The 21,404-nt window shown below is 49.6% G+C and overlaps 4 protein-coding genes across 8 annotated transcripts; 1 reads left to right on the top strand and 3 right to left on the bottom strand.

Moving 5' to 3' along the window:
• Positions 1 to 202: 202 nt before the first annotated feature.
• On the bottom strand, positions 203 to 7,928 carry map1sa (microtubule-associated protein 1Sa). The gene is made up of 7 exons (XM_088394769.1): positions 7,264 to 7,928; positions 6,608 to 6,709; positions 6,298 to 6,380; positions 6,089 to 6,229; positions 3,459 to 5,877; positions 3,157 to 3,356; positions 203 to 3,089 (listed from the first exon to the last, which is right to left on the bottom strand). The coding sequence occupies exons 1-7, from the start codon at positions 7,442 to 7,444 to the stop codon at positions 2,934 to 2,936; spliced, it is 3,282 nt and encodes a 1,093-aa protein (XP_088250895.1). The 5' UTR covers positions 7,445 to 7,928; the 3' UTR covers positions 203 to 2,933.
• Positions 7,669 to 12,642, top strand: trmt13 (tRNA methyltransferase 13). Of its 2 annotated transcripts, none has more exons than XM_088394781.1 (11): positions 7,669 to 8,056; positions 9,907 to 9,953; positions 10,152 to 10,218; positions 10,292 to 10,354; positions 10,419 to 10,488; positions 10,578 to 10,684; positions 10,751 to 10,924; positions 11,036 to 11,108; positions 11,183 to 11,254; positions 11,496 to 11,769; positions 11,862 to 12,642. In XM_088394781.1, the coding sequence occupies exons 1-11, from the start codon at positions 7,922 to 7,924 to the stop codon at positions 12,049 to 12,051; spliced, it is 1,272 nt and encodes a 423-aa protein (XP_088250907.1). In that variant the 5' UTR covers positions 7,669 to 7,921; the 3' UTR covers positions 12,052 to 12,642. The 2 variants fall into 2 exon arrangements, with proteins under 2 accessions (XP_088250907.1, XP_088250906.1); XM_088394780.1 differs by lacking the exon at positions 7,669 to 8,056 and adding an exon at positions 9,439 to 9,729.
• On the bottom strand, positions 8,058 to 16,604 carry lrrc39 (leucine rich repeat containing 39). 4 transcript variants are annotated; one of them, XM_088394788.1, is made up of 8 exons: positions 16,445 to 16,604; positions 15,941 to 16,081; positions 14,645 to 14,756; positions 14,037 to 14,193; positions 13,825 to 13,961; positions 13,210 to 13,355; positions 12,915 to 13,067; positions 8,058 to 12,198 (listed from the first exon to the last, which is right to left on the bottom strand). In XM_088394788.1, exons 2-8 carry the CDS (start codon positions 16,051 to 16,053, stop codon positions 12,048 to 12,050), a joined length of 969 nt encoding a protein of 322 aa, XP_088250914.1. In that variant the 5' UTR covers positions 16,054 to 16,081; positions 16,445 to 16,604; the 3' UTR covers positions 8,058 to 12,047. The 4 variants fall into 4 exon arrangements, with proteins under 4 accessions (XP_088250914.1, XP_088250911.1, XP_088250913.1 ...); XM_088394785.1 differs by having other exon boundaries at positions 14,561 to 14,756; positions 16,445 to 16,585; XM_088394787.1 differs by having other exon boundaries at positions 14,561 to 14,756; positions 15,941 to 16,095; positions 16,445 to 16,565.
• Positions 16,605 to 16,628: 24 nt separating this feature from the next.
• Positions 16,629 to 21,384, bottom strand: dbt (dihydrolipoamide branched chain transacylase E2). The gene is made up of 11 exons (XM_088394779.1): positions 21,261 to 21,384; positions 20,638 to 20,791; positions 20,482 to 20,557; positions 20,084 to 20,265; positions 19,669 to 19,796; positions 19,323 to 19,566; positions 17,929 to 18,095; positions 17,607 to 17,684; positions 17,349 to 17,540; positions 17,157 to 17,228; positions 16,629 to 17,081 (listed from the first exon to the last, which is right to left on the bottom strand). The coding sequence occupies exons 1-11, from the start codon at positions 21,303 to 21,305 to the stop codon at positions 16,914 to 16,916; spliced, it is 1,506 nt and encodes a 501-aa protein (XP_088250905.1). The 5' UTR covers positions 21,306 to 21,384; the 3' UTR covers positions 16,629 to 16,913.
• Between the last annotated feature and the right edge of the window lie 20 nt (positions 21,385 to 21,404).

The following is a 21,404-nucleotide window of genomic DNA, read 5'->3' as shown; positions in this document are numbered from 1 at the left end:
CCGGAAACCCCGAGGACATTTTCAAAATGAAGTATAAGGCGTCATGTCTTGTTAATTTCCTAAGCACGAAAGTGGGGACAGTTTCATTCAGCATTTTTGTTTTACAAGTAAAAGTAAATTATGTATTTCTTAGGCGTGTGTATGTGTGTGCGTGTGTCTGTGTGTGTGTGTGTGGGGGGGGGGGGCACAAGGAATGCATCAATTTTCATACACAAACAGAACTTTATTTCTTTCAACAAGCAAATTTCAAATTTGTGTTTTAAAGCTTACATATCACATTTATGAATTCTTCAGCTTTACTCATTCAGTTGTGGTCTATCTAAAGTGGTACCGCCATACTTTTGTCTGAATTCCTCTTTTTGATAGCATCACAGGTCCCTTTTATACTGGTTCTGAGGCGCTCAGAGACCGCAAGCTGTTTTGGTGCGGTCTCTTAAATGCATATGAGATACTTCAAACCCCACTCCCTCCAGGCCGCAAGATGTGCACCTCCCTTTCCGATCGAACATATTTGTAAATTTTTAGCAAAGTTAGAGTTTAATTACACCGCAAACTTTTCGATTGATTAAAAGATGTCAACGGCAGTAGATTTGTCCATACAACCATACATAACATGTAACAAAATAAATCCGCTCACAATATGTATGAACACGTCTTGTAAACAAGCACTGCAGTCAAGTTAACCAGTAAGCTAATGCTAGCGTTAGCAATAAGCTAACAAATGCATTCAACACATTGTGTTCCCCAGGACAATACAGCACCTTCGATGCAATTCATGATACAACAACTCAAAATACACCCACAAGTGAAAACAGAGAGCGCACAGCTCTAAAATAATCAGAAAGACTGACGCTAATACTATCGATACGAGGGCATCATAGAATATGAAAGTGAAATAGTTTATTATTTTTGTGTCATCTCAAGCTTACCCCTTTACTGTGTCTGTCGCTTCCATAGATTGAAGGAATTGAACCATCAACAAAACAAAGTCTTTCGGCGAATCCCTCTCTATACTGACAAAAGATTTCTGAAACACTCGTGCTTGAACAAGCAGGGAACACTGCTTGAAAAATGAATTTTGACCAGGCACTGCTTTGAGGTTCTGATGCTGAGGCAAAGAGTTGTGTGTAGTGATGCATCTAATAACAGAACATTTTGATCTTCCTACTTCGGCATCCTTGAGTTGTTTGGACTACATAAGTCTCTTCGAGTAATAAAGATGGAGGATTTGCGAAACCATTACCTTTTGGTAGTCCCTCCCCAAAGGATGTGACGTAATAGATAAATACATAATAGAAAATTGAGAAAACTGAACGGAGTAAAAAATAGCCCCCAAACAGATAATAAAAGTATCTCTGCAACACCTGGAGGGGTACTAGATGACACTTTTCTACAATCTTGGAAACTCCAATGGCACAATAAAATGAACATAAAAGCAAAAAAGTGGATTTTCCATGATATGGCTCCTTTAAAACGAAAACATCTGAGTTCCATAAAACTACGTTGAACAAATTGATTTTTTTTCCCCAAAATAAAGCAATTTGAAATGCTTTCATTTGAAACCTAAAAGGATCACCTGATAAATTGTTAAATCGAACAACTGCATCCAAGTACCGTATTTTCCGAACCATAAGGCACTTCGGGTTGAAAGGCGCAGACTCAATTGTGGGGTCTATTTTGTGTTTAATCTACACATAGGGCGGGGCACACTGCATTATAGGGCGCATGCATGCCATGATTTACGGTAAACTAAAGAAATGTCACGGGAACAAGACAGTGAGTTTGTTTGTACTTTTTAACCATGTACTCTATTGTACTCATGTTATTGTTAATTGATACTCGTACGCAAATCCATGTCCTCATCTTCTGTATCCAAATTAAACACTTGGGCAAGTTCGCCATTAAACATGCCAAGTTCCTTCTAATCGTTGTCACGTTGCTCTTCTGCAATGATCCTGACTTTCAAGAAAGCTCTAATTGCGCCTCGTAAGCATATCTCGCTGTCTATGCCATTTTAGAGGGTCCTAATGCTGTTTTCTTTGCACAAACAAAAATATTTATTTATCAATGGCGGCACGTACTCTACATGTTACGTACAGTTCTCTGACTGTTTTTTGCCCCGATCTACATAAAACGTAATGTCCTCTGATTGGTTTATCCGATCTTCATATTACGCCTGTATAATACGGACACCACACAAAACAACTTTACAGATTTTGGAATTTGGTCCACACAAAAGGCGCACTTATTAAAAGGCGTACATTCGTTTTTTGAGAAAATTTAAGCCTTATGGTGCAGAAAATACGATATATATATATATATATATATATATATATATATATATGCATATATATATCCATGTACAAAGCATATCAGCCTTTATCGGTATGCGTGTATCAGATGAGAAGACAATCGTACCCAAGTGGTTGAAATGCAGAATGGAGTGGTGAAAATATTGGCCGACAATAAATAAATAAATTAAGAAGAGTTTGCGGAGCAAAAGAGCAATTGGACGGTTGCCACTTTGGCTTTTCTTTGGTATCTGTGTTGCCTGTCTTCTTCTTGGCGGTCGCCAACGCAGGCCTAAGGAGGCTTTTGCAAAATGGAGTGTTGGCACATTGTGATAATGAGCTTCAGCGTTTAATGTGCTAGATGGGAGCTTCTTGCTAACATCAGGATTATTCAGTCCTCCTCAGCCACCTGAACCACCGGCAACTCATTCTTCTCGCCAACCCTAATCCATGCTGCCTCAAGAACTTGCTTGTTGCTAGCGAACGCACAGGGAGCCTTTTGTAGACTGCTAACATGAAGCTCCTAGACCAGCGACAGGAAGTCATGACCCGAGTACTCTTAAATGAGCCATTGACAATGGTTGCGGCAGGTTTCAAAGGTGTGTCCTTAACCACGGCAACCGTGGAGTCCTCCCCATAAAATTAGAACTCAACCTTGCAAGCGGGGAAGGTTTCTTCCTGCATGGCCACAGTGCTGTTGCTCCCCAACACTGTGATTGACAGCCGCGTTTGTTGCTCGCGGGTGTCCTGGTACCACTCGTGCATGGCCACAGAATCAAATGTTGGGATCAGCGTAACCTGGGGAGGTGGATCAATCAGAAGGTTCTCCAATCAACACAAGTAAACCACCACAGCGTCCGCTCACCTGTGCGTCAGGCCAGCTGCTCTTTCCGTCAAGCAGAGCGTCCAGAATGCTTCTCATGGCCGCCGCCTTGACACGCTCCTCACCGCTCACCACGTAATAGGAAGCGCGGAGGCGTCGGAAAAATTCAGCGTCAACTGTGGATGAGGCAGACCCGGACGGCAGGTAGGCTAGGTCGACGTGGACAGCAGAGGTTCTGGACACTGAGCAAAGACGTGACCATTTTCAACGGATTGGATGCCAATCTTACAGAATGCCGAGCCCTGAGGCAAAATGGCTAACAAGATCAGATTGCGCTTGCTCACCTGACACCGAAGATTTGGCACTTGCATTTCGTGATCCGCCCAGCAAAATCCGGGCAGATACTTTATTGTAAAAGGCGGGGCCCGATTTAAATGCTGCGGCGCTACCGGCCCTGGACTTGACATTGTGGACTGCTAGGCTTCCCGAAGAGCCTCTTTGCAGGGTTCCTGCTATTTTCTTGGTCTTGCTGACAGAAATCTTTTGGTCCTTGATTGAGACATCGACGTCCGCCATGCAAGTTTCAGGGTGCGGAGGTAACGGCAGCGAGTCCTTGATGGGGGCCGATGGCGGGTCGGGGGAGAAACGCCGAGCCGGAATGAAGGCAAGGCTCACGTCAGGAGGCCCAGGATAGAGGGTACTACTGGAGCCGTCGTAAGAGTCCGTGGCCAAGGTAGGAAATTCCTCTGCGGCCATGAGGAGAGAGTCATTAACTGATGAGGGCAGGATTTGCTGGCCCATGCCACTGCCCTGCTCCTGGGAGGACAGCGGAGAGATGAGAAGCTGCTGCTGGTTCTCGGATGCTTCTGCGTGTTGGTGCTGGAACTCGCAAGGCGATACCAAGCACAGATCGACGCCGTCCTTTGATCCGAGTACGCAGCCATCATTGAACGACGGGGCAAAATCCTGACTCCGCTCGTGATACGAATCGGTCAAACGTCCGTCGAAGCGGAAGTCTGTCGACGAGTCCGCTGTCGGTGACGTGGGCAAGGAGTGTGGAATGTGAGTGGACTGAGTAATGAGGGATCCTTCCATGAAAAGGCTGCAGCCGCTCAAGTCCAGATTGGGAAGTCTTTGAGCTTGATGATTTTCTGAGAGTGCACAAGCTTTTGAGTTGACAGAGGCGTCCTTATGAGCAAAGGCCTCAGTTCCATGGGGCTTTTTTCTGGCACTGTCACTGGTAGTTTGGATCCAGTTCCTGTTCCCATCTTCAGCGGTCAAGTCCCGTTTGTCCCCCTCTAAATGCGCTTTTGTCATTTGGTTCAAAGTGCCCATCTTCAGACTACCGACTGAGAATTTTTTCACTTCACCCACTTTCGGAACTGATGCCACCATTTTCTTGTTGTCCTTCTTCCTGTAAATTTTGGCTTCAGCTCTGTTTTCTCTCTTTGTTGTTGGATTGTTTTTCAGACTTTCCTTCTCTTCTTTCTCAACAGCAGTAGCATTCACCCTTTCGTCCTTCTTTTTCACTTCCTTCTTTGAGGTGAGCATCTCTGATGGCTCTTTTTTTTGTCCCAAAGCAGCCTCTCCTACAGCTTTTGGCTTTAGTTTCCCCTCCTGTTTTTTCACAGCAACTCGCCCACTTTTGTCCTTCTGTAAGGCAACGACGAGTCGCATGTCTCTGGACTTGAGGCTTTCTCGACTCTCGGCATGCTTTGGCAACTTTTCGATTTTGGATGTTTCCGGGTCCTTTGAACTGAGCACAGGAACACTGAGAAAATCCAAATGTTTGAGTCTTTCAAGTCCATCCAGGATTTTGGCCTGGGGCGTGCATCCCGGGAAAAGGACACGGACAATCTTCTCTCGATTGCTGAAGGGATGCCAGACCAGCAAAGCACAAATGGAAGTGAGGCATGCTAATTGAAGATCTGAGCTCTTGATGGAACTTTTGGGCACGGTGTGCAGCAAGTCATCTAATTCTTTACTGCCGCTCACTGGGTTCAAAGGGTACAACTCCAGTCGGCCAACCCCCATCTTGTGGAACAACACAAGCGGCTGGATGGAGGGCCCGTTGGACCGGCACAAAGGTTGTGGTTTGAAAGAGAGTTTTTCCAAGTTCTCCAAGATCTGCGCACCCTGATCGCCACTGCGGAGCTCACTGGGATCTCCCCGGCTACCCTTCAGTTTTTCCGGGACATTAAGAAAAATCACTCCAATCTCCGGGGAGATGAGCTTTTTCATCCAATCCTCTTCAAGCTGACCTTCAGCTAAGGTGCTGTCCTGCTCGGCGACTTTTCTCAGCAGCAGACTGTTCAGCCCAGGGAGATTGTCCATTCCGACATGCGTTACAAGGACAGAGTCAATTCTGTCCAAATGTCGAACGAGTTTCCAGAAGCAGGCGCGGGGGTCCGAGCCTCCGTTTACTAAGACATTGAACCCATTCACGGCAAAGAAGGCAGAGTCCCCCCTCCCAGCAGGGAAGATGTAGCAACACGGCCGAGAAAGTTTCAGGAATCCCACGGTATTTGGGGGCTCCAGGAGCTCAAAGGGTGACTCTGGCTCCAGTGACTCAGAGAGGTACTCTGTGAACTCTTGCAGACCCTCCATTTGAGGCAGGAGCAGGGGAGGGTTCACTTGAATGTTAAGGAATTCTTGGAGGTTGTGCTCCTTGAACAAAGGGTCCCTCCAAAGGCCCACATTTGGACAGCTGAGGGTCAGAGTCGCCTTTGCCATCGGGTCCATTGAGTTCCACAAGAGACCAACCTAGAAACAATGTGACCAAAAAGAACATGTGACAGCGTATTGTTCACTTTCTTTCTATTGTGATCTTGCAGACTAGAGCTGGTCGAGAGTATCACGCAAGCCCAAACGAAGCATGCCTAATGTGGTGGTGGCAACTGACCTGAGCAGCTGACTGCATTCCACAAATGAGCGTGAAGGCCTCACAAGGCAGCAATGCTACAGGCTAACTAACCTCTTCAGAAACACAGATCTGGATCAAGTCACCAAGGGAGAAGAAGCCTTTCTGCAGCACCATGTCTCCGCTTTCCTCCACACACTGGCCGGCCAGAACCAGCAGTTTGTGTCTAGAAGGCTTGCACAATAGACGTTGTACCTACGCACAGAAAACTGACTTTGTTTGAAATGTTAAGCACAACAACAAGAATCTTTAAGCAGTCTCACCTCCGAGCAGACGAGGTCATGAGCTGGATTCAACACTACTTGCACTTCTAGAATGTCTCCACGGTGCTGCAACGTCCGCTGACCTGTGACCAAAAAAACAACAACACGTTGAGATCCATCCATCCATTCATCATCTGACCATAAACCCGCCAACATGTGGTGAAGAGACCTCATCTTGGTAAAGGTCAGTTTGAAAATTGTTAAAACAAGTGAATCTTTGTGACACTTTGGGTTGAAACATCGCTGACAGTGGTTCTGCTTAGTAGAATAGTCACTTTGCACATTACACAATCATGTTTGAGCTTCTCACCGGGGATCACCTCTGACAGGAAGGCTGAGTGTCGGGATACGAAGAGCTTCAGCTGCTGGTCCAGAATGGCCAGTTTCATTGGGACACGCCAGCAGCGCACGCCTGGAACGTGTATACACGCACAGACAGGCGTATTCATAGAAAGAAGAACAGACTCGCTCATCTTATGTTGGGAACCCAAAGCATGTGATATCATTCTCATGTTGCATTGTAACAAACAACCATGACTTGAGTGTATTCTGATCGGCAAACAGGAAATAATTGAAGACATTTGTTAGTGTGCATGCCCTAAAGTTCAAGTGACCGGACACGCGCCTTTCGCGCTATATCTGGTAGGAACACGTAACCGAAAGTTCTGCTCGTTCGTATGACGCCAATTCGACCTCACTTCAACCGGGAAAAAAATGTGCTCATCCATGTTTTTGCCACATGTATTGTAGAAAACGTGGACAAGAGTAGACTTTTAATTCCCCAATACGTAAGCAGCCTGTGTTGATCAGGAAAGGAAAACTAATCACTGTAAAATCGAATTGAAAAGACGCTCCGTTGAGAAACTCTTTCTGCAAACTCGTAATACTGTACTTGGTATGCTCCTCGCTCATGCCTGACCCTAACTTCCCGGTCTGGGGTGGCGACAAAACTTTGGATTAACTCACCCCTCTCGATCTGTACCAACAACCGCTCAAGGTGCCCCCTGGCCCGCAGCGCCCCGACCATCCCGACCACCACCAGCATTGAGTAATCCGCCGACGCGGAAGCCGAAGAAGAACCGCTGCCAACTCCCCGTCCTGCCGCCATCATTGCATCATGGCCAGTCCAGTGCGGACTTCGCCACATTAACGCTCAGGACACGCCCCTCCCGCTACGTCAAGGGCGGGCAGATGGAAGAATGCGACCAATTGGCAAAGGCACGTGAGTAACCGTGACAAAAGATGACCAATGAGAAGCGAGTGGTGAGTTCAGTATTTTACACGGATAGCAAAACCACTTGCAAAGTCAATAAAATTATTATTTCCTATCATTGTCACCTATTTTTGTAACTAAAATGTTAGTTTGATGAACGCTAAGATAAAAGTGGCCCATGGTCTAATTTAGTCGTTGTCGACTCCTTCCTTCCTTCCTTCCTTCCTTCCTTCCTTCCTTCCTTCCTTCCTTCCTTCCTTCCTTCCTTCCTTCCTTCCTTCCTTGCTTGCTTCCTTCCTTCCTGCCTTCCTTCCTTCCTTCCTTCCGCAGATTATGCTAGAAGCAGAACCAAATTCTATCGCCCGCCTCCTCTCGACCTTCGCGTGAACGCAGCCCGACGACTCGGCCAACATGGCGGCGCTCGAATGCGACCGAAATGGCAAATGTGCCTTCTTTGTGGACAAAAAGAAACGTTTTTGTAAAATGGTCGTCGCCAAAGGACATAAGTTTTGCGGAGAACACGCCAACATGGACACGAACGTCTACGTAAGTTGGATGCGTTTTCAAAGTGTTTATGGAAAACATTGACAATCATAAGGTGACGTTCAAGCAACACATCGAAAGATGAACAACACGGTGGACGAGCGGTTAGCACAAACGCTCACGAAGTTCGGGGATTTGAGCAATCCTGTGTGTCTATGGACCGGCGACAAGTGCAGGGCGTACCCCGCCTCACGCCCAAAGTCAGCGGGCACTGACTCCAGCTCACCCACCATCTGACAATTAAGATAAAAATCTGACTGGATGGACTGGCTGAATACATATACATTTGAATATGTAAATATTTAACCAGTACACCAGCTTAAACTGGTGAATACAGATAGTCATTTGTTGTGAAAGCTCAGCTAATGGTGTTGAGCTGAAATATTTTCAAAAATACAATGGGTAGGTTTCTGTGAAGAAAATGAAGGAAAGAATCCCACGACCTCTGCATTGTGTTCAAAACAAAGTACCACTGTCATATTAGGGCGATGATTACACTGGGCAACAATTTTTTACTTTTTGAATGTTGTCTTGATTTTTACAAGTGATTTAGGGTAGCTTTGCGCTGCTGAATCAGGAAATAACATCCATTTGTCTCCATCAGGTCAGGTTTTTGTGCCAAGTTGATTTGAAAAAATCAGATCTTGTGACAAAATCACAGTTTTTCACTACCAGAAGAAATGCCTTCCAAGCTTCCAGTTCCACTTCGTTCATTGAATTTTCGAACTCTGGATCTCTGATGAGCTCACGGATCTGAGGACCGTCAAAAAGCTTGGCACAAGTAAGTGAAACAGTCACCATCCTTGTCCAGAGCCTTGGTGAACTGTTTGATTAAGCCAAGTTTGATGTGCAGAGGTGGGAAGAGTATTCTGTCTCTGTCCACCAGAGGGTCGTTGATGACGTTCCTCTCCTTACAAGGCACCAATTCCTCCCGCACAGGCCAGCCCTTCTTCGTGTAATGCTGAGCACGGTCTCTATTATCCCACATGCACAAAAAACATGGGTACTTGGTGAAGCCAGACTGTTGTCCCAACAAAAAGTTCACCATCTTCAGGTCAACACAAATAAACCACTTGTGCTGATCATAGCCAATTTTCTCCAGTACGTACTTCACTGCTTCATCCTTCTCCTTCAGCGTAGTCGAGTGGGCGATAGGTACAGAGGCAAACAGGTTGCCGTTGTGTAACAGAACACATTTCAGTGATCCCTTACAGCTGTCAATGAAGAGTCTCCAATCTTTGGGTTCGTACTGTGACACACCAAGCGTGAGCAGAAGCTGGGCAATATCTGCACAGTACACCAAGTCCTTCTTCTCAGAGAAAAAACGGAGATACTCTCGATGCCTATTGCGGTAGAAACTGATACGAGCACTGTTTTTTTTCTTTCAATCTGGATGCCAACAGTTCGGCAGAGTCCTTTGACAAGCTGAGGTCGCGAACTAGATCATTCAACTCGTTTTGGGAAAATGGATATTGAGCATCATCTTCAAAAACCACTTCTACTTCTTCTTCATGTTCTTCAACACTGGAGACATCTTCGTCACTAATGTCAGGAAGTTCTCCCCAGATAGGCACTGGAATTTCATCACAATGAGCTACAGGACGACGTGCCTTGCACACTATGTGTGGTGCCCAGGCTTTATCCTGGTCACCAAGTTTAATTCCGAAATATGCATGGTAAGCACACGTGGCCATATCTCAAAAACCTGACCTGATTGAGCAAAACCAATGTGATTTTTGGATTCAGCGCATCAGACTCGTCCTAAATCAGCTGAAAAAACTCAGACAACAAATTTGTTGTTGACCTGTGTTATGATTGGCCCCCTCCACTCCATTCTGTGTTCCCTGTTCTAGGAAGAAGGCTGCTGCAGGAGAATCGTCTGTCCACTCGACCCCAAACAGTGAGTAACACCAACTTTTTTGAATTTACACATGTAGAGTCTGTCAGGGTTTGCACCGCTTTGCATTGTGGGTAGGAGCAGACCTGTTGAAGTCAACGCTGCGCGATCGCTGTATGAAGCACGCCAGCAGAACTCCAGCTGGTGAATTACAAGTTGAATGCAAGCTCAACTTATGTTGTTTGTTTTGGGTGTGGTCAGTACGGTCAGCAAAGACAATCTGGACAAACACTTGAGGAAGTGCAACTCTCGCGACAAAGCAAAGCCGGTGAGCGATTGGCCTAATTTTTTTTTCGGCACTGTCACATGGAAACAATGAACATGCTTGCCGTTCTCCTCAGGTTTACTATGTGGAAAACATCAACGCCGGCTCAGCCGACAACACAGAACACTCGCTCCAAGAGGTGATGCCTGCCTTGATTTCATTCTGGACTGTTTCAATGGTAACATTAGTGCCCACACCCACAGGCAACTTTGTGTGAGAGAAGCGCCACCCAATTACAACACCTGCTGGACAAACTGGACTCTGCTTCGAGAGGTGACTGCGCTCAGCTTCACGCGTGTCTGACTGACGACCCGTCTCACAGACGATCCGTCCCCGTCTGACGCCGATTGTGGTGTCTGAAGGTCTGCCATGTGAGCCGGAAGAGCTCTTCATGTCGCACGGTGTTCTTCAGGAGGTAATCGATAATCCCAAGAATGGCGATTCCGCCTGCAAACACCTGAAGCAGCAGGTAAAACCCGCCGGCTGGCCAGCCGCCCGCCCAGCCACTTCTAACCGTCCAACGTTTTCACCGCAGTCTTCCATCTTGGGCCACCTGGAGGTGCTGGGGCTGCTGCGACGCGGCCGCTGCTTTGTAGAGTTCGGGGCGGGGCGAGGGAAACTGTCGCACTGGATCCTCCGGGCCCTGGAGGGCGACCGGCAAGAGCGCCTGCAGATACTGCTGGTGGAGCGGAGCAGCACCCGATTCAAGGCTAGGCAGCAAACTCGGTCCAGCCCCGTCGGGGCAAAAGGGACTGTCGGTGGCTTCCTGCCCTGCGACCCCACCCAACCCAATGGAGCCCTTTTTCTCTGGTGTGTTCAGGTGGACGGCAAGCATCGGGAGGGCGACGTGGAGTTTGCCAGGCTGCAGATTGACATTCAGCACCTGGACCTGAGTAAGTCCCCGGCAGGAGGGATCCAGTTCGGTGGCACGATCCCACTCATGCGCCAGTGCTTGCCTCTGTTCCAGGTCAAATCCCGCTGCCTAAACACGGGCTGCCGCTGGTCGCCGTCGGGAAGCATTTATGCGGCGCGGCCACAGGTGAGAGTCGGGCTTGCCTTGCTGCGCGCCGCTCAGGGTGCTGGCTTTGTGGAATCTTTGGCCTCGGGCGCCTACAAAAGCGCAGGTCTCCGTGCTTCGTTTAGATTGAGTGTCTTGTGGTCAAGAGTTTTGCTTCAAGGAAGTTCTTATTGAACATTCTGGCCCCAATATTCTGGCGCCCGAGGCTGAAGGTGGCCGGATTGGCTCAGCCCAATTTGACGTTAGCGATGTTCCCCTTCAGATCTGGCTCTTCGCTGTCTCTTCCAAAAACGGTCGGTGCGGGAAGCAGGCCAGCCCTCGAAATGCGACCCGGCGGCGGGCGATCCCGGTGGGGTCGCGGGCTTGGCGCTGGCGCTGTGCTGCCACCACCGCTGCGAGTGGCGTCACTACGTGGGACGGCGCTTCTTCTCAGATCTGGGTTTGGGGCCCGCCGAATTTTCGGGATTCTGCCGCATGTCCAGCTGGGCCACATGCGGCTCACGAGCGTCGTGTCAGATGGCGGAAGTAGTGCCAGGGTTAGCCTTTCTCACCTGGATGTGCGTGCGTGCTGGAGAGAAGAGTCGTTAGCCGCCAACTTTGCCTGTTTGCCTTTATTTTCCGTCGGCAGGTGGCTGTCGCCGGCTGAGCGCGAGCGGATTGGTCGCCGCTGCAAACATCTGCTAGACGCCGGCAGAATGGAGTTCCTGCGCCGCCGAGGATTCTGTGGACGGCTAACGCGTTACGTTGACACTCAGGTGACCCCGGAGAATGTCCTGTTGACGGCCATGCCCCTCTCGCCTCCGTCTCCTCCCTCCTAATTGGCCTCGTCAAGCGCTCTCTTGCGGGCCTGCTGGATGTACGTCAGCATGAACTCTCGTCCGAACATCTCGCGCTCCTCCTCCTCCTCCTCCTCGGCGGCGTCGGCCATCTCCAGCGTCAGCGGGTTGTCCCGAAAGTTAACAAACCTTCACACAAGAACAGCCGCGGCATCCCATCACCGCTGGGAAACAGGTGCGCCCACACGCACGCGACGCCAAGCGTTGGACAAAAACATTGCGTGTTTCCTCACTTAATGAGCAAACTGAATGATCAGGAAGAGAAAAGGAAAGGATTATCGAGTTGACCAAATTATGGCCTTGCCCAAAGCAATCGTTTACAAGGCAAACGATTTGACCAAAACTTAAAGTTAGCGGTAGAGCGGGCGACTCCCAACCAGAAGGTCCGACCCTCAGTCACACGTGTCAGTGACACCGAAGCCCTGACTGTCATCGAAAGGTGGCTGAGGAAGCGGGGTCGAGACAAGTCCAGCCCATTTAGCATTTGACCACATCTAAATATCAACGTGATGTAAAATGTACTTCTTTGGTTAACTTACTTTAAGTCCAAACAATAAACTGAGTGCTGCATCATGCTGCGTTCCCTTAATCTCATTTGAAAATAACCTTCCTATAAGTGAATTCTGTGTGCTATTTTCAAACTAGTAACTTCACACCTTTTCTCTTTGATGCTGCTATGCCAGTCGTACACAAATTGTCACTACCAGATAAGTCGAATGCCCTTCATGTACGCCGAGTTTTTGGAGACGAGAAAGTTTTGGATTGTATTCTAAGCCGTGAAATGCACGTGTCATGGCGGGGAACTCGATGTATTGAAGCTGCTGGGCTCGAGGGGCAGCCTTTACCTGAGTTTGTCCATCTCCTCCATGACGGGGGGCATGTCACTCAGCCGGTTACCGCTCAGGACCAGCGTGTCCAGGCGGGACATCCTGCCCACACTTTCCGGAACTGTCTCCAGCAGGTTCCTCTGCAGCCAGAGGGCGCGCAGCTTCTGCATCCTGAAAGCGGAGGAAGAGGGAGGGGCGTGGTCGTTTGGCACGAACGGAGGCGTAGACGTTTGGCACGAACATTGGCGTGTCCGTTTGGCACGATTGGAGGCATGGCTATTTGGCGCGAACATTGGCATAGCCTCGTGCCCACCTGTGAATGTCTTGGGGCAGGGAGCGAAGGCGATTCCCCCCCATGTCGAGCCACTCCAGCGCCGGCATGCGCAGCAGGCAAGGCGGGATGGTGCCAAAGGCATTCATGGACAGGTCCACGCAAACCAGGCGCCTCAGCTGGCTCAGCTGGAAAGCAGATCGGAGCGGAAGAAAGGCCACACGTTGATCTTGTGCCACCTTGCGCCATTTGGCCCACCCACGTTTCTAACACAAGACGACTTAGACTGTGCAATGCTGCGTCGTAAAGGGACCCTGACTAAGCTCCTGTGACATGAGAGTGTGAGTAGAGTTGGACACTCTCTTTGTGAGTGTTGCTGCTCCATGCGTGGCAGTTGTCTCGAGGCGCTTTGCATGATGAGGCCAGTATTACTGCTTAAATATGCAATGTGGAATCCTCTCTCTTCTCTTTTTGGGGCTGGACTTTTTGCCCTTTGCCCGGAAGAGGCTGCGAGTCACCTCGGGGATGCTTGTACAAGTCACTAAGCTTCAATAAGGTGAAATGTGTCTTAGTTTAAATTCTAAAAGCTTGGGTTCTCTTTGAATTGCAGGAGTGAAAGCAGCCAGCTAACCTTTGGCAGGCTGGTCACGGCTTTACCTTGTCCGGAAGCCGGTCCAGCTCGCGGTTGACTGCAAGCTCCAGCCTCTCAAGGCTCTCGCAGTCTCCCAGTTCCTCTGGAACCAAGCGGACTCTGTTATAGCTGAGCAAAAGTTCCCGAAGTTGCGTCAAGCTGCCTGCGACACCACAACATGCTGAAGTCACATATTTGGTTTTAGGGGTGTATGTGTTCTCTTCTGACAACCGCCCACCGATTTCTTTGGGGATCTCGGTCACCCCGTTCCGCGACAAGTCGAGGACCAGGAGATTGCTGAAGCGGGAGATGAAGCTCGGAATCTTCTGCAGTCCCGTCCGGTGGATGTGCCACTCTTGGACCTGACTTAGCTGCACCAGGCAGCCCGGCAGCGCCTGGACAGGCACGTCACAAAATCAATTTCAAAGGTTCACCTCAGGGGAGGGGATACTTTGTGGTCACTAAAGATAAAAGTACTGCTCCGACTGCTTTACGTACTGGGAATCCAAAAGTATAGACGTTGAACTGTACTTAAGTGCCACAATCCAAAATAATTTGGGCTGTCAATCAGGGCAGTAAATGGCTGTTCCTTCTGCCTTACAAGACGCATCTTAACTGTGTTTGATTTTCTCTCTCGATTACATTGTATTGCCTATTCGCGAACCTTGGGGGGGGGGGGGGGGGGAGCAGGAGGGTAACAGCAGAAAAAAGTACTTAGTAAGTACAGACACCCGAAACCCCTACAAGAGTTTGGCAACAAACCATTTGTGTGCGGTTACAATGCGCCATTGTTGGAGTTCCGGCGTTAGCCTGACGGAGCGGTGACGTGACGACGAACTCGCTCACCTTCCACTCCTCCTGCTCCAGGCACAGAAGCAGCCGGCCATCTTGCGTCTTCACTTTGTCTCGTAGGCGAGCCAGCGTGTGGCGCTCTTCCCAAACGTCCGCCGCAACCAATCTGTGGCGCAACACATATCACGGCCTCCGTCCACATCTCAAAAAAGCCCTGTGTCCAAATTGGCGGGCCGGGTTTTTGGCCACGGGACATCACAAATGCACGTTGGGACCTGGTTCAAAGTGGCCGCGCATTATGCGGTCCACGGAGGAGGAGAAAAGAGCCCAAAGACCCAGCCCTTTTCTGGAATTTGAAAATGATGTGCAGGCGAGTCGCGTGCCGGAGCTGACGTCATGCAACCCAAAATACGGCCTTCGGACGACGCAGCCTCTGAATCTGGATACGGCCATTGTGCCAACTGGCGACGGTCCGTCAGTGACGCCCAGACAGGGCCAGTATTCATTTCTTCGAGAAAAAAAAATGGTTGTATAAATGTCTTCATGATTCTCTTGGTTGCTCGGCTTCCGGTCGTGTGTATGTTCGATTTTGTTTGATCTCAGGATTTTCTGTGCAGGTGAGTGGGAGCTGAGGAAATATTTGTTTTCAAGACGGACCTTTCAAGAAAAAGCGCACCTTGTGACCGGCATTTCTGACTGGCTGCCATCAAATCGGAAGATGTGCACTGCTCGTCACATGCTCAGCCCACGCAGGTGACGACTAGCTAGCTTTGACTAGCTGACGCAGCTAGCAAAAAGAGGAATAACTGACACCTCTGGTGAGTGCCATGCATTTTATTCCAGGTTTACGTCACGTTATTAGATAAATGCATGGGCTACATCCTAACTAGTACTGCAGAGGATGTCGTGCTGTTAAGTTGAAGTTAATGTTTCTTGCTTGAGTGATGACGGTCGTCGCCCCAAATCTGGCAATTGCTGCTCCTCTCCTGCTAATGACACACATGGTCATATTGGATTTTTATAAGATCACATTTTAGCATTGCGGCGTGGTAGTGGCGCTCTGACGAGTTGATTGGCTACTTTAACACCCCCCCTCCAAAGGCCCACGTCCCCAATGCACCGGCATCCATCAACTTTCAGGGTGGCAGGGAGCTGGAGCGAGCGTATTCTCCCAGTTGACCTTGGACTATGCCCTGGACTGGTCGCGAGTTCATCACAGACACTGATGACCATTCCGTCACTGAAGGAATGCGCAAACTTACAGACCAAAGAATGACGTGGTCAAAGGTGTGTGGCCAAAATTATTATCTTAGCTTGACGGCCAACAGCATCATGTGGCGACAGTCTCACCTGCTGCGTGGCTTCCTTCTCTGGTTGTTGTGATTCTCCTGAATATTCTGGATCTTGGTCTCCCACAAGGTCTTCATGGTGCTGACAGAGGCGCTCGCCAAAACGGCCGCCATATGATGTCACAGCGTGACGACTGGGACCCTACCGGCAGCCATCTTGTGCCGTCACAAAATTGCATGGCAGCAGGAGTGTTGGGTACTTTGCTTAGCAGATCTCTCTCTTTCTCGCTTTCTATCGCTCTAGTCATCTCTATGTTAGCTTAGCATAGCTGCATGTGTACATTGGTACTTAAACGTTAGCATTGGCTTAGCATAGCTGCATGTGTTGGTATACATTGATACACAAACATTAACATTGGCTTACCATAGCAGCATGTGGTCTACATTAGTGCACAGAGGTTAACCCGGGACAGCAGTGTGTGCTGCTCTTGGTTAATAAGTCATAGTTGTGAGGTGTGTGTTGTATTTTGAGAAGGCAGAGGTGTTTGTTTGCAATGTTGCTCACCTCGTTTGCGCTCTTCAGCTGATCGCAAGCTAAGCTAAATTTAGCTACTAGCAAGGTCACTTGAGCTCTCAAAAAAGGAAATGCTTGCAGTTGTTGCAGTGTTCCACCAAATGGCACTGTGGCTCACATGTAACAATGACCTGTGCTTGTTTGCGCACATCAACTTGATTCAAAGAGCAACCGAAAAGATGTGACCATTTATTTGTTTCTATTTTAATACAAGAGTATGCCGGCTCGTCCCGAGACGAACTGAGGCAGTAACAGAGCGTAACAAGAAACGCGCCACCGATCATCACATCACAAGATCAAATGACTGCCTTCTGAAAGGGACAGTGTCAGTCATCTGGGAGTGGGAGTGGCCAGTGGAGGGTGACCTCTCTATTCAGGCACTCCTTTTTTTCTGTCTGTCAGCAAGGCCATTGAAGCGGAGCCACTTCCTCACGATGATGTTCAGGAGGAAGGCAGCGATTCACTTAAGGTGCAACAGCATGCTGGCTGGATTCTGCAGGAAGTCTCGCCACATATTGGAGAAGCGACACATGGTGGCGCCGTCGATGATGCGGTGGTCAGCAGACCAGCTGACATTCATGATGTGAGCACGGGTCACGTGACCGGAGACATCGAAGCGTGGCAGCACCTGACCACAAATGCACAGGAAGTGGCTCAGTACCTTGCAACGTCGTCAGAAGCTGCCTCCAACAAATGTGCCCACCTGGATTTTCCCCAGCGCCCCGATGGCGACCTCTGGCGGAAGGATGACAGGCTTGGCGTACGTCCCCCCGATCTGTGGACACAATACACCAGCCGCGTTTTGCTTGTTTGTTTGTTTGTTTGTTTGAGAGTTGACTTCGATAGCGGAAAGTGGCCACTGCTGTGTTGAAGGAACGCTGGCTGGCCGACTCACCGATCCAATGTTGGACAAGCTGAAGGTTCCTCCGCTCAGGTCCGCTGTTCCCAGCTGGCCGGCGGCGCCAAGCTCCTGGAGCCGGTTAAGTTCCTGCGCCACTTCCAGGATGCTGAGCAGCTGCACGTTCTTCACGGTGGGAACCAGCAGACCAAGGCTTGTGTCCATGGCCACGCCGATATTATGGGATGCCTGGCGACACGTGACCACACCACACGCTGACAACGTTGCCAAGTGACGTCAGCTAGTGGGCCTCACCTTGTATGTGATGTTCTGGCAGGACTCATCCAATGAGGCATTGAGGATGGGAAAACGGGTGAGGCAGAGGGAGGCGGCCTGAGCCAACGAGGGCGCAGCATTAACAGACACGTCAGTGAAAGGGAAAACAAAACGGAAACAAAGAGTGCGGAACAGGTGGCGAGTGTCAAATGAAGCGACCCTGAGCCGTCGGGCTGTCTGATAAAATCGCTGTGACATCACAATCAGGCCCATTGACATCGTCAGCTGGTGGTGGCGGCGCCGCCACCCTAACCCAGCAGCGGGGAACTCTTAAGGCACAGCTACGACGAATGGAGCAAACCTTAATGAAGAAGGGCATGTAGCTGAGTTTGAGCCCGTGACCGCGGGCCTCGGTCTTCAGCTCGGCCCGAAGCGCCACCAGGCGGCTGAGGTCCACTTGCTCGCACAACCCCAAGTGAGGAATGCTAAGCGCTGCTATCATGCTCTTCACCATTGCCTTTTGGAAGCCTGCAAGGACAAAAACGCTAAGCTAGGTCACACTAATGCAGGGGTCACCAACACAGTGCCCATGGGCACCAGGTCGCATGAGTCGCCCGCAGGACTGTTGTAAAATTAGCTCAAATAGCGGCACTTGTCAGTGAGCTGCATCTATTTATATTACAGTCAAACCTCGGTTTTCGAACGTCCTGGTTCTCGAACAAATCGGAATTTGAACAAAAAATTCGAAATTCTTTTGCTTCAGTTGTCGAACAAAATTCGGAGGTTGAACCTCGCGAGATGAGCCGGGAGGACCCGAAAAAACCCGACCGCGCGGCCCGGATGCCGACGGATCCGTTGTTATTCTATTTTCGTTACTTTGAGGATTGTATTAACCTCTAATCATGCGTCCAAAGAAAGCAAGTGGGAGCAGTAAAGCCATCCTAAGACGCTCTTAAAGCAATGCGACAGTGAACGCCCGGCGCGCTGCGGTTGCGCGATCGGACCAAATTAAGCTCCCTGCCCACTGAGGTCCACTTAAATTTTGGAAAGTACATCAGGACTTTAAAAATATTTTCTAAATTTTAGCGACGGCTCTGTCACAATAATGCGACCAGCGCGGTGCAGTTGCGCGGTCAGCGACGTGCTACTGTTGCGCGTTAGGCGGTGCGCTGCAGTTGCGAGATCGGACAAAATTAAGCTCCCTGCGCACTTAGGTCCACTTAAATGTTGGAAATTACATCAGGACTTTAAAAATATTTTCTAAATTTCAGCGACTGCTCTGTCACAATAATGCGACCAGCACGGTGCAAATGCGCGGTCGGCGACGCGCTACGTTTGCGCGTTCGGCGGTGCGCTGCAGTTGCACGATCGGACAAATATACCCAAATAAAAAAATGCTTAAAAAGGCGGGGTTTTTTTTTTGTCTTGAAACGGATTACATTTTTTTTCATTATTTGTAATGGGAAAAATAGATTCGGAATTCGACCGATTCGCTTCTCGAACCGCTTTATGGAACGGATAATGGTCAAAAACCAAGGTTTGACTGTATTTTTGCTATTCTTGTTAAAATCACACTTACATGTGAACTGGAAATGACAATAATAACAGTTAAAGCCAAATTGAGCAAATTGGCTATTTCAGAAGTGTGTCAAACTGGTAGTCCTTTGCCTTAATCAGTACCCAGGAAGTAATAGTAGTTTAAGAAAGGTTGGTGACCCCTGCGCTAATGCTAGCACACACGGGATCAACCTTGACCTTTAAGCGGCTCGGTCACATCTTTGCCAGCCAGGACGCAGAGGGATGCAGCAGGCGGCGGTGGCTTGGGGGCCGGTGAGAGCGGGGACCGGTGGGGGCCGGTGGGAGCCGGAGAAGAAGTCCGGATCACCCCAAAGGGACTCGGGGGCAAGATGGCTCCCGTTTGCTTAGCCAGGAAGTTGAGAATGTCCTCCTTCAGGATGCGTCCATCCTTTCCAGAGCCCACCACCTCGCTCAGCTTGATCTGAAGCAGAAGCGCAAGCCGCATTCAAGCAACGCAACCGTGTTCAACTCTGCGAGGGGATCGAGGCTGAATTTGAAGCGTTTGAGTGCTGTGAGTGCTAACGTTGTTCTCCATGGCGAGGCGTCTAACGGCGGGTGTAGCCTGGGTCTTGAGTCCTTTGATTTCCTGGTGGGTGTGTTCCTCTCGAGCCATGGCGGGCGTTTCTACTACGTCTTCTTCCTGGATCACATCTGGGTGGGGGCAACAAGTGTGTCAGCATTACATGCACACACGTATGCACACACGCAGGCGTGGCAGGACCGCCTTGCGTTTTTTTTGTGTCGCCGCTAACCAAGCGCTGATAAACGCTGATGTTTGTTTTGCCGTTGTGGCCGTGCCAGTGCATTCATGTGCCGGTGCTTTCTGCTCTTCTGTGGCACGACTCGCTCATGCACTCACCTTCCACTCTTCTAAAGGTTACTGGGAAAACACCCAACTGTGACTCTAATCATCGTCGCACAGCCTCGGTACAACGCACCCGAAGTGGACTCAGTCTCGATGTCCACCAACGGTTTGCCCACCAGGGCGATGTCGTCGGTGTCATAGTAAAGTTTTGTGACGACGCCGTCGTATCGACTGGTGATGGTGACCGACGCCTTGTCGCTTTGCACCTCGCAGATGCTGTCAAACTGAGACACTCTGTCTCCCTCCTTCACGTACCTGCACGCACATAAACATGCGCACACCAGCACCTTTCAGAAAACGCTCACTCCACTGGAAGCCAAGCGTCGGCGCCGCTTCGGGAATCCTTTGCTCAATCCCCACTCCCAAAGCCCCGCAAAAGGAGGTTGGAGCAACTATCTGAAAACCCTGCCGTAGTGATAAGCGAATGAGCAAAGGATTACCAAATGGCCTGTCAGGCGCTCTTGGACATACCACTCCTTCACCGTCACCTCCGTGATTCCCTCGCCGATATCAGACAGTTTGAACTGGACGACTGCTCTGTGACACGCTGCACGTTCGCGCATACAGAGACTGTCAGTAGCATCAGCAGCGGGCTCATCATCAGCGACAGCCCAAAAGGTGTCCAACCTGTAGACCCGTGCAGAGTACGGCCCAACATCTGGAAGCTTCTGCTGCACACCTGCAACTTCCTGTCCAATGTGGGGGTAGGAAGCAAGCGAAGCGTGGCAAGGCTGTGCGCCTCCTGTACACTTAAACATCGCCGGCGGTACTGATGGATCAGCTGACGGGAAGACACACACGTCAACAGTTTTCAAAAGCATCTGCCCTTCTCGTAGAGAAAGTCCAGGGTTAAGGGACCATTTCAAGTCACAAGAGGAACGCTGTCAATACATTTGATATGGATTGCATTCATCCATTTTCACACTTATACATGGATTTAATTTGCCTGGACTCTCCATGTGTGTTGAATTAGTGTGACAAAGTTAAGGAACGTGTTTGGCTTCATCGACTTTCAGATGGTTGTCATTGTGATACAGTGAAACGAAGTCAGATTGATTAATTCGCGGCTCATTCACCTTTCCACCATGCTGGGCTAGGCGAGCTACTGTAAGGGTCGAGGGACTCTAGCATTAGCATTTATCCGGCAGGTCGTGGTGTGAAGTCGCGTCGCCAAAGCTCAACGCGCTCGTCCGAGAAACGCTTCGACGTCTGATGCCGTTTGTGTTTCTAAGGATTTTTGTTGTTCTTACCAATCTTCTATAGACCACGGAAGAGCCTCTTGCCATCGCCGCCATTTTTCTTGGTCGACGTCACGGATACACGCCCTGCAAGCCGCCAATCAACGTGCAGTGGCGTCACATGAGTGCATGGTCGCCATGACCCCCCCCCCCCCC

Source organism: Syngnathus floridae, chromosome 13 (genome assembly GCF_059516105.1).
Source record: "Syngnathus floridae isolate MCC-2025c chromosome 13, RoL_Sflo_1.0, whole genome shotgun sequence".
NCBI lineage: Eukaryota > Metazoa > Chordata > Actinopteri > Syngnathiformes > Syngnathidae > Syngnathus > Syngnathus floridae.
Note: the sequence above shows the minus strand (reverse complement) of the source record. Positions and strands in the feature narration are given on the sequence as shown.

Coding starts and splice junctions, on each gene's coding strand:
- map1sa (XM_088394769.1), bottom strand. CDS start 7,444: ATGTGGCGAAGTCCGCACTGGACTGGCCATGATGCAATGATGGCGGCA. Junction 6,710..7,263: donor GTTGGTACAGATCGAGAGGG/GTGAGTTAATCC, acceptor TACACGTTCCAG/GCGTGCGCTGCTGGCGTGTC. Junction 6,381..6,607: donor CCTGTCAGAGGTGATCCCCG/GTGAGAAGCTCA, acceptor TTTTGGTCACAG/GTCAGCGGACGTTGCAGCAC.
- dbt (XM_088394779.1), bottom strand. CDS start 21,305: ATGGCGGCGATGGCAAGAGGCTCTTCCGTGGTCTATAGAAGATTG. Junction 18,096..19,322: donor TGTGACCGAGCCGCTTAAAG/GTCAAGGTTGAT, acceptor TTGTCCTTGCAG/GCTTCCAAAAGGCAATGGTG. Junction 17,082..17,156: donor GGGCGCTGGGGAAAATCCAG/GTGGGCACATTT, acceptor ATTTGTGGTCAG/GTGCTGCCACGCTTCGATGT.
- trmt13 (XM_088394780.1), top strand. CDS start 9,565: ATGTTCTTCAACACTGGAGACATCTTCGTCACTAATGTCAGGAAGTTC. Junction 10,355..10,418: donor CAGAACACTCGCTCCAAGAG/GTGATGCCTGCC, acceptor CCACACCCACAG/GCAACTTTGTGTGAGAGAAG. Junction 11,770..11,861: donor ATGGCGGAAGTAGTGCCAGG/GTTAGCCTTTCT, acceptor TTCCGTCGGCAG/GTGGCTGTCGCCGGCTGAGC.
- lrrc39 (XM_088394785.1), bottom strand. CDS start 16,053: ATGGCGGCCGTTTTGGCGAGCGCCTCTGTCAGCACCATGAAGACCTTG. Junction 14,757..15,940: donor AGAAGGAAGCCACGCAGCAG/GTGAGACTGTCG, acceptor GTTGCGCCACAG/ATTGGTTGCGGCGGACGTTT. Junction 12,199..12,914: donor GAGGAGATGGACAAACTCAG/GTAAAGGCTGCC, acceptor TCTTGTGTGAAG/GTTTGTTAACTTTCGGGACA.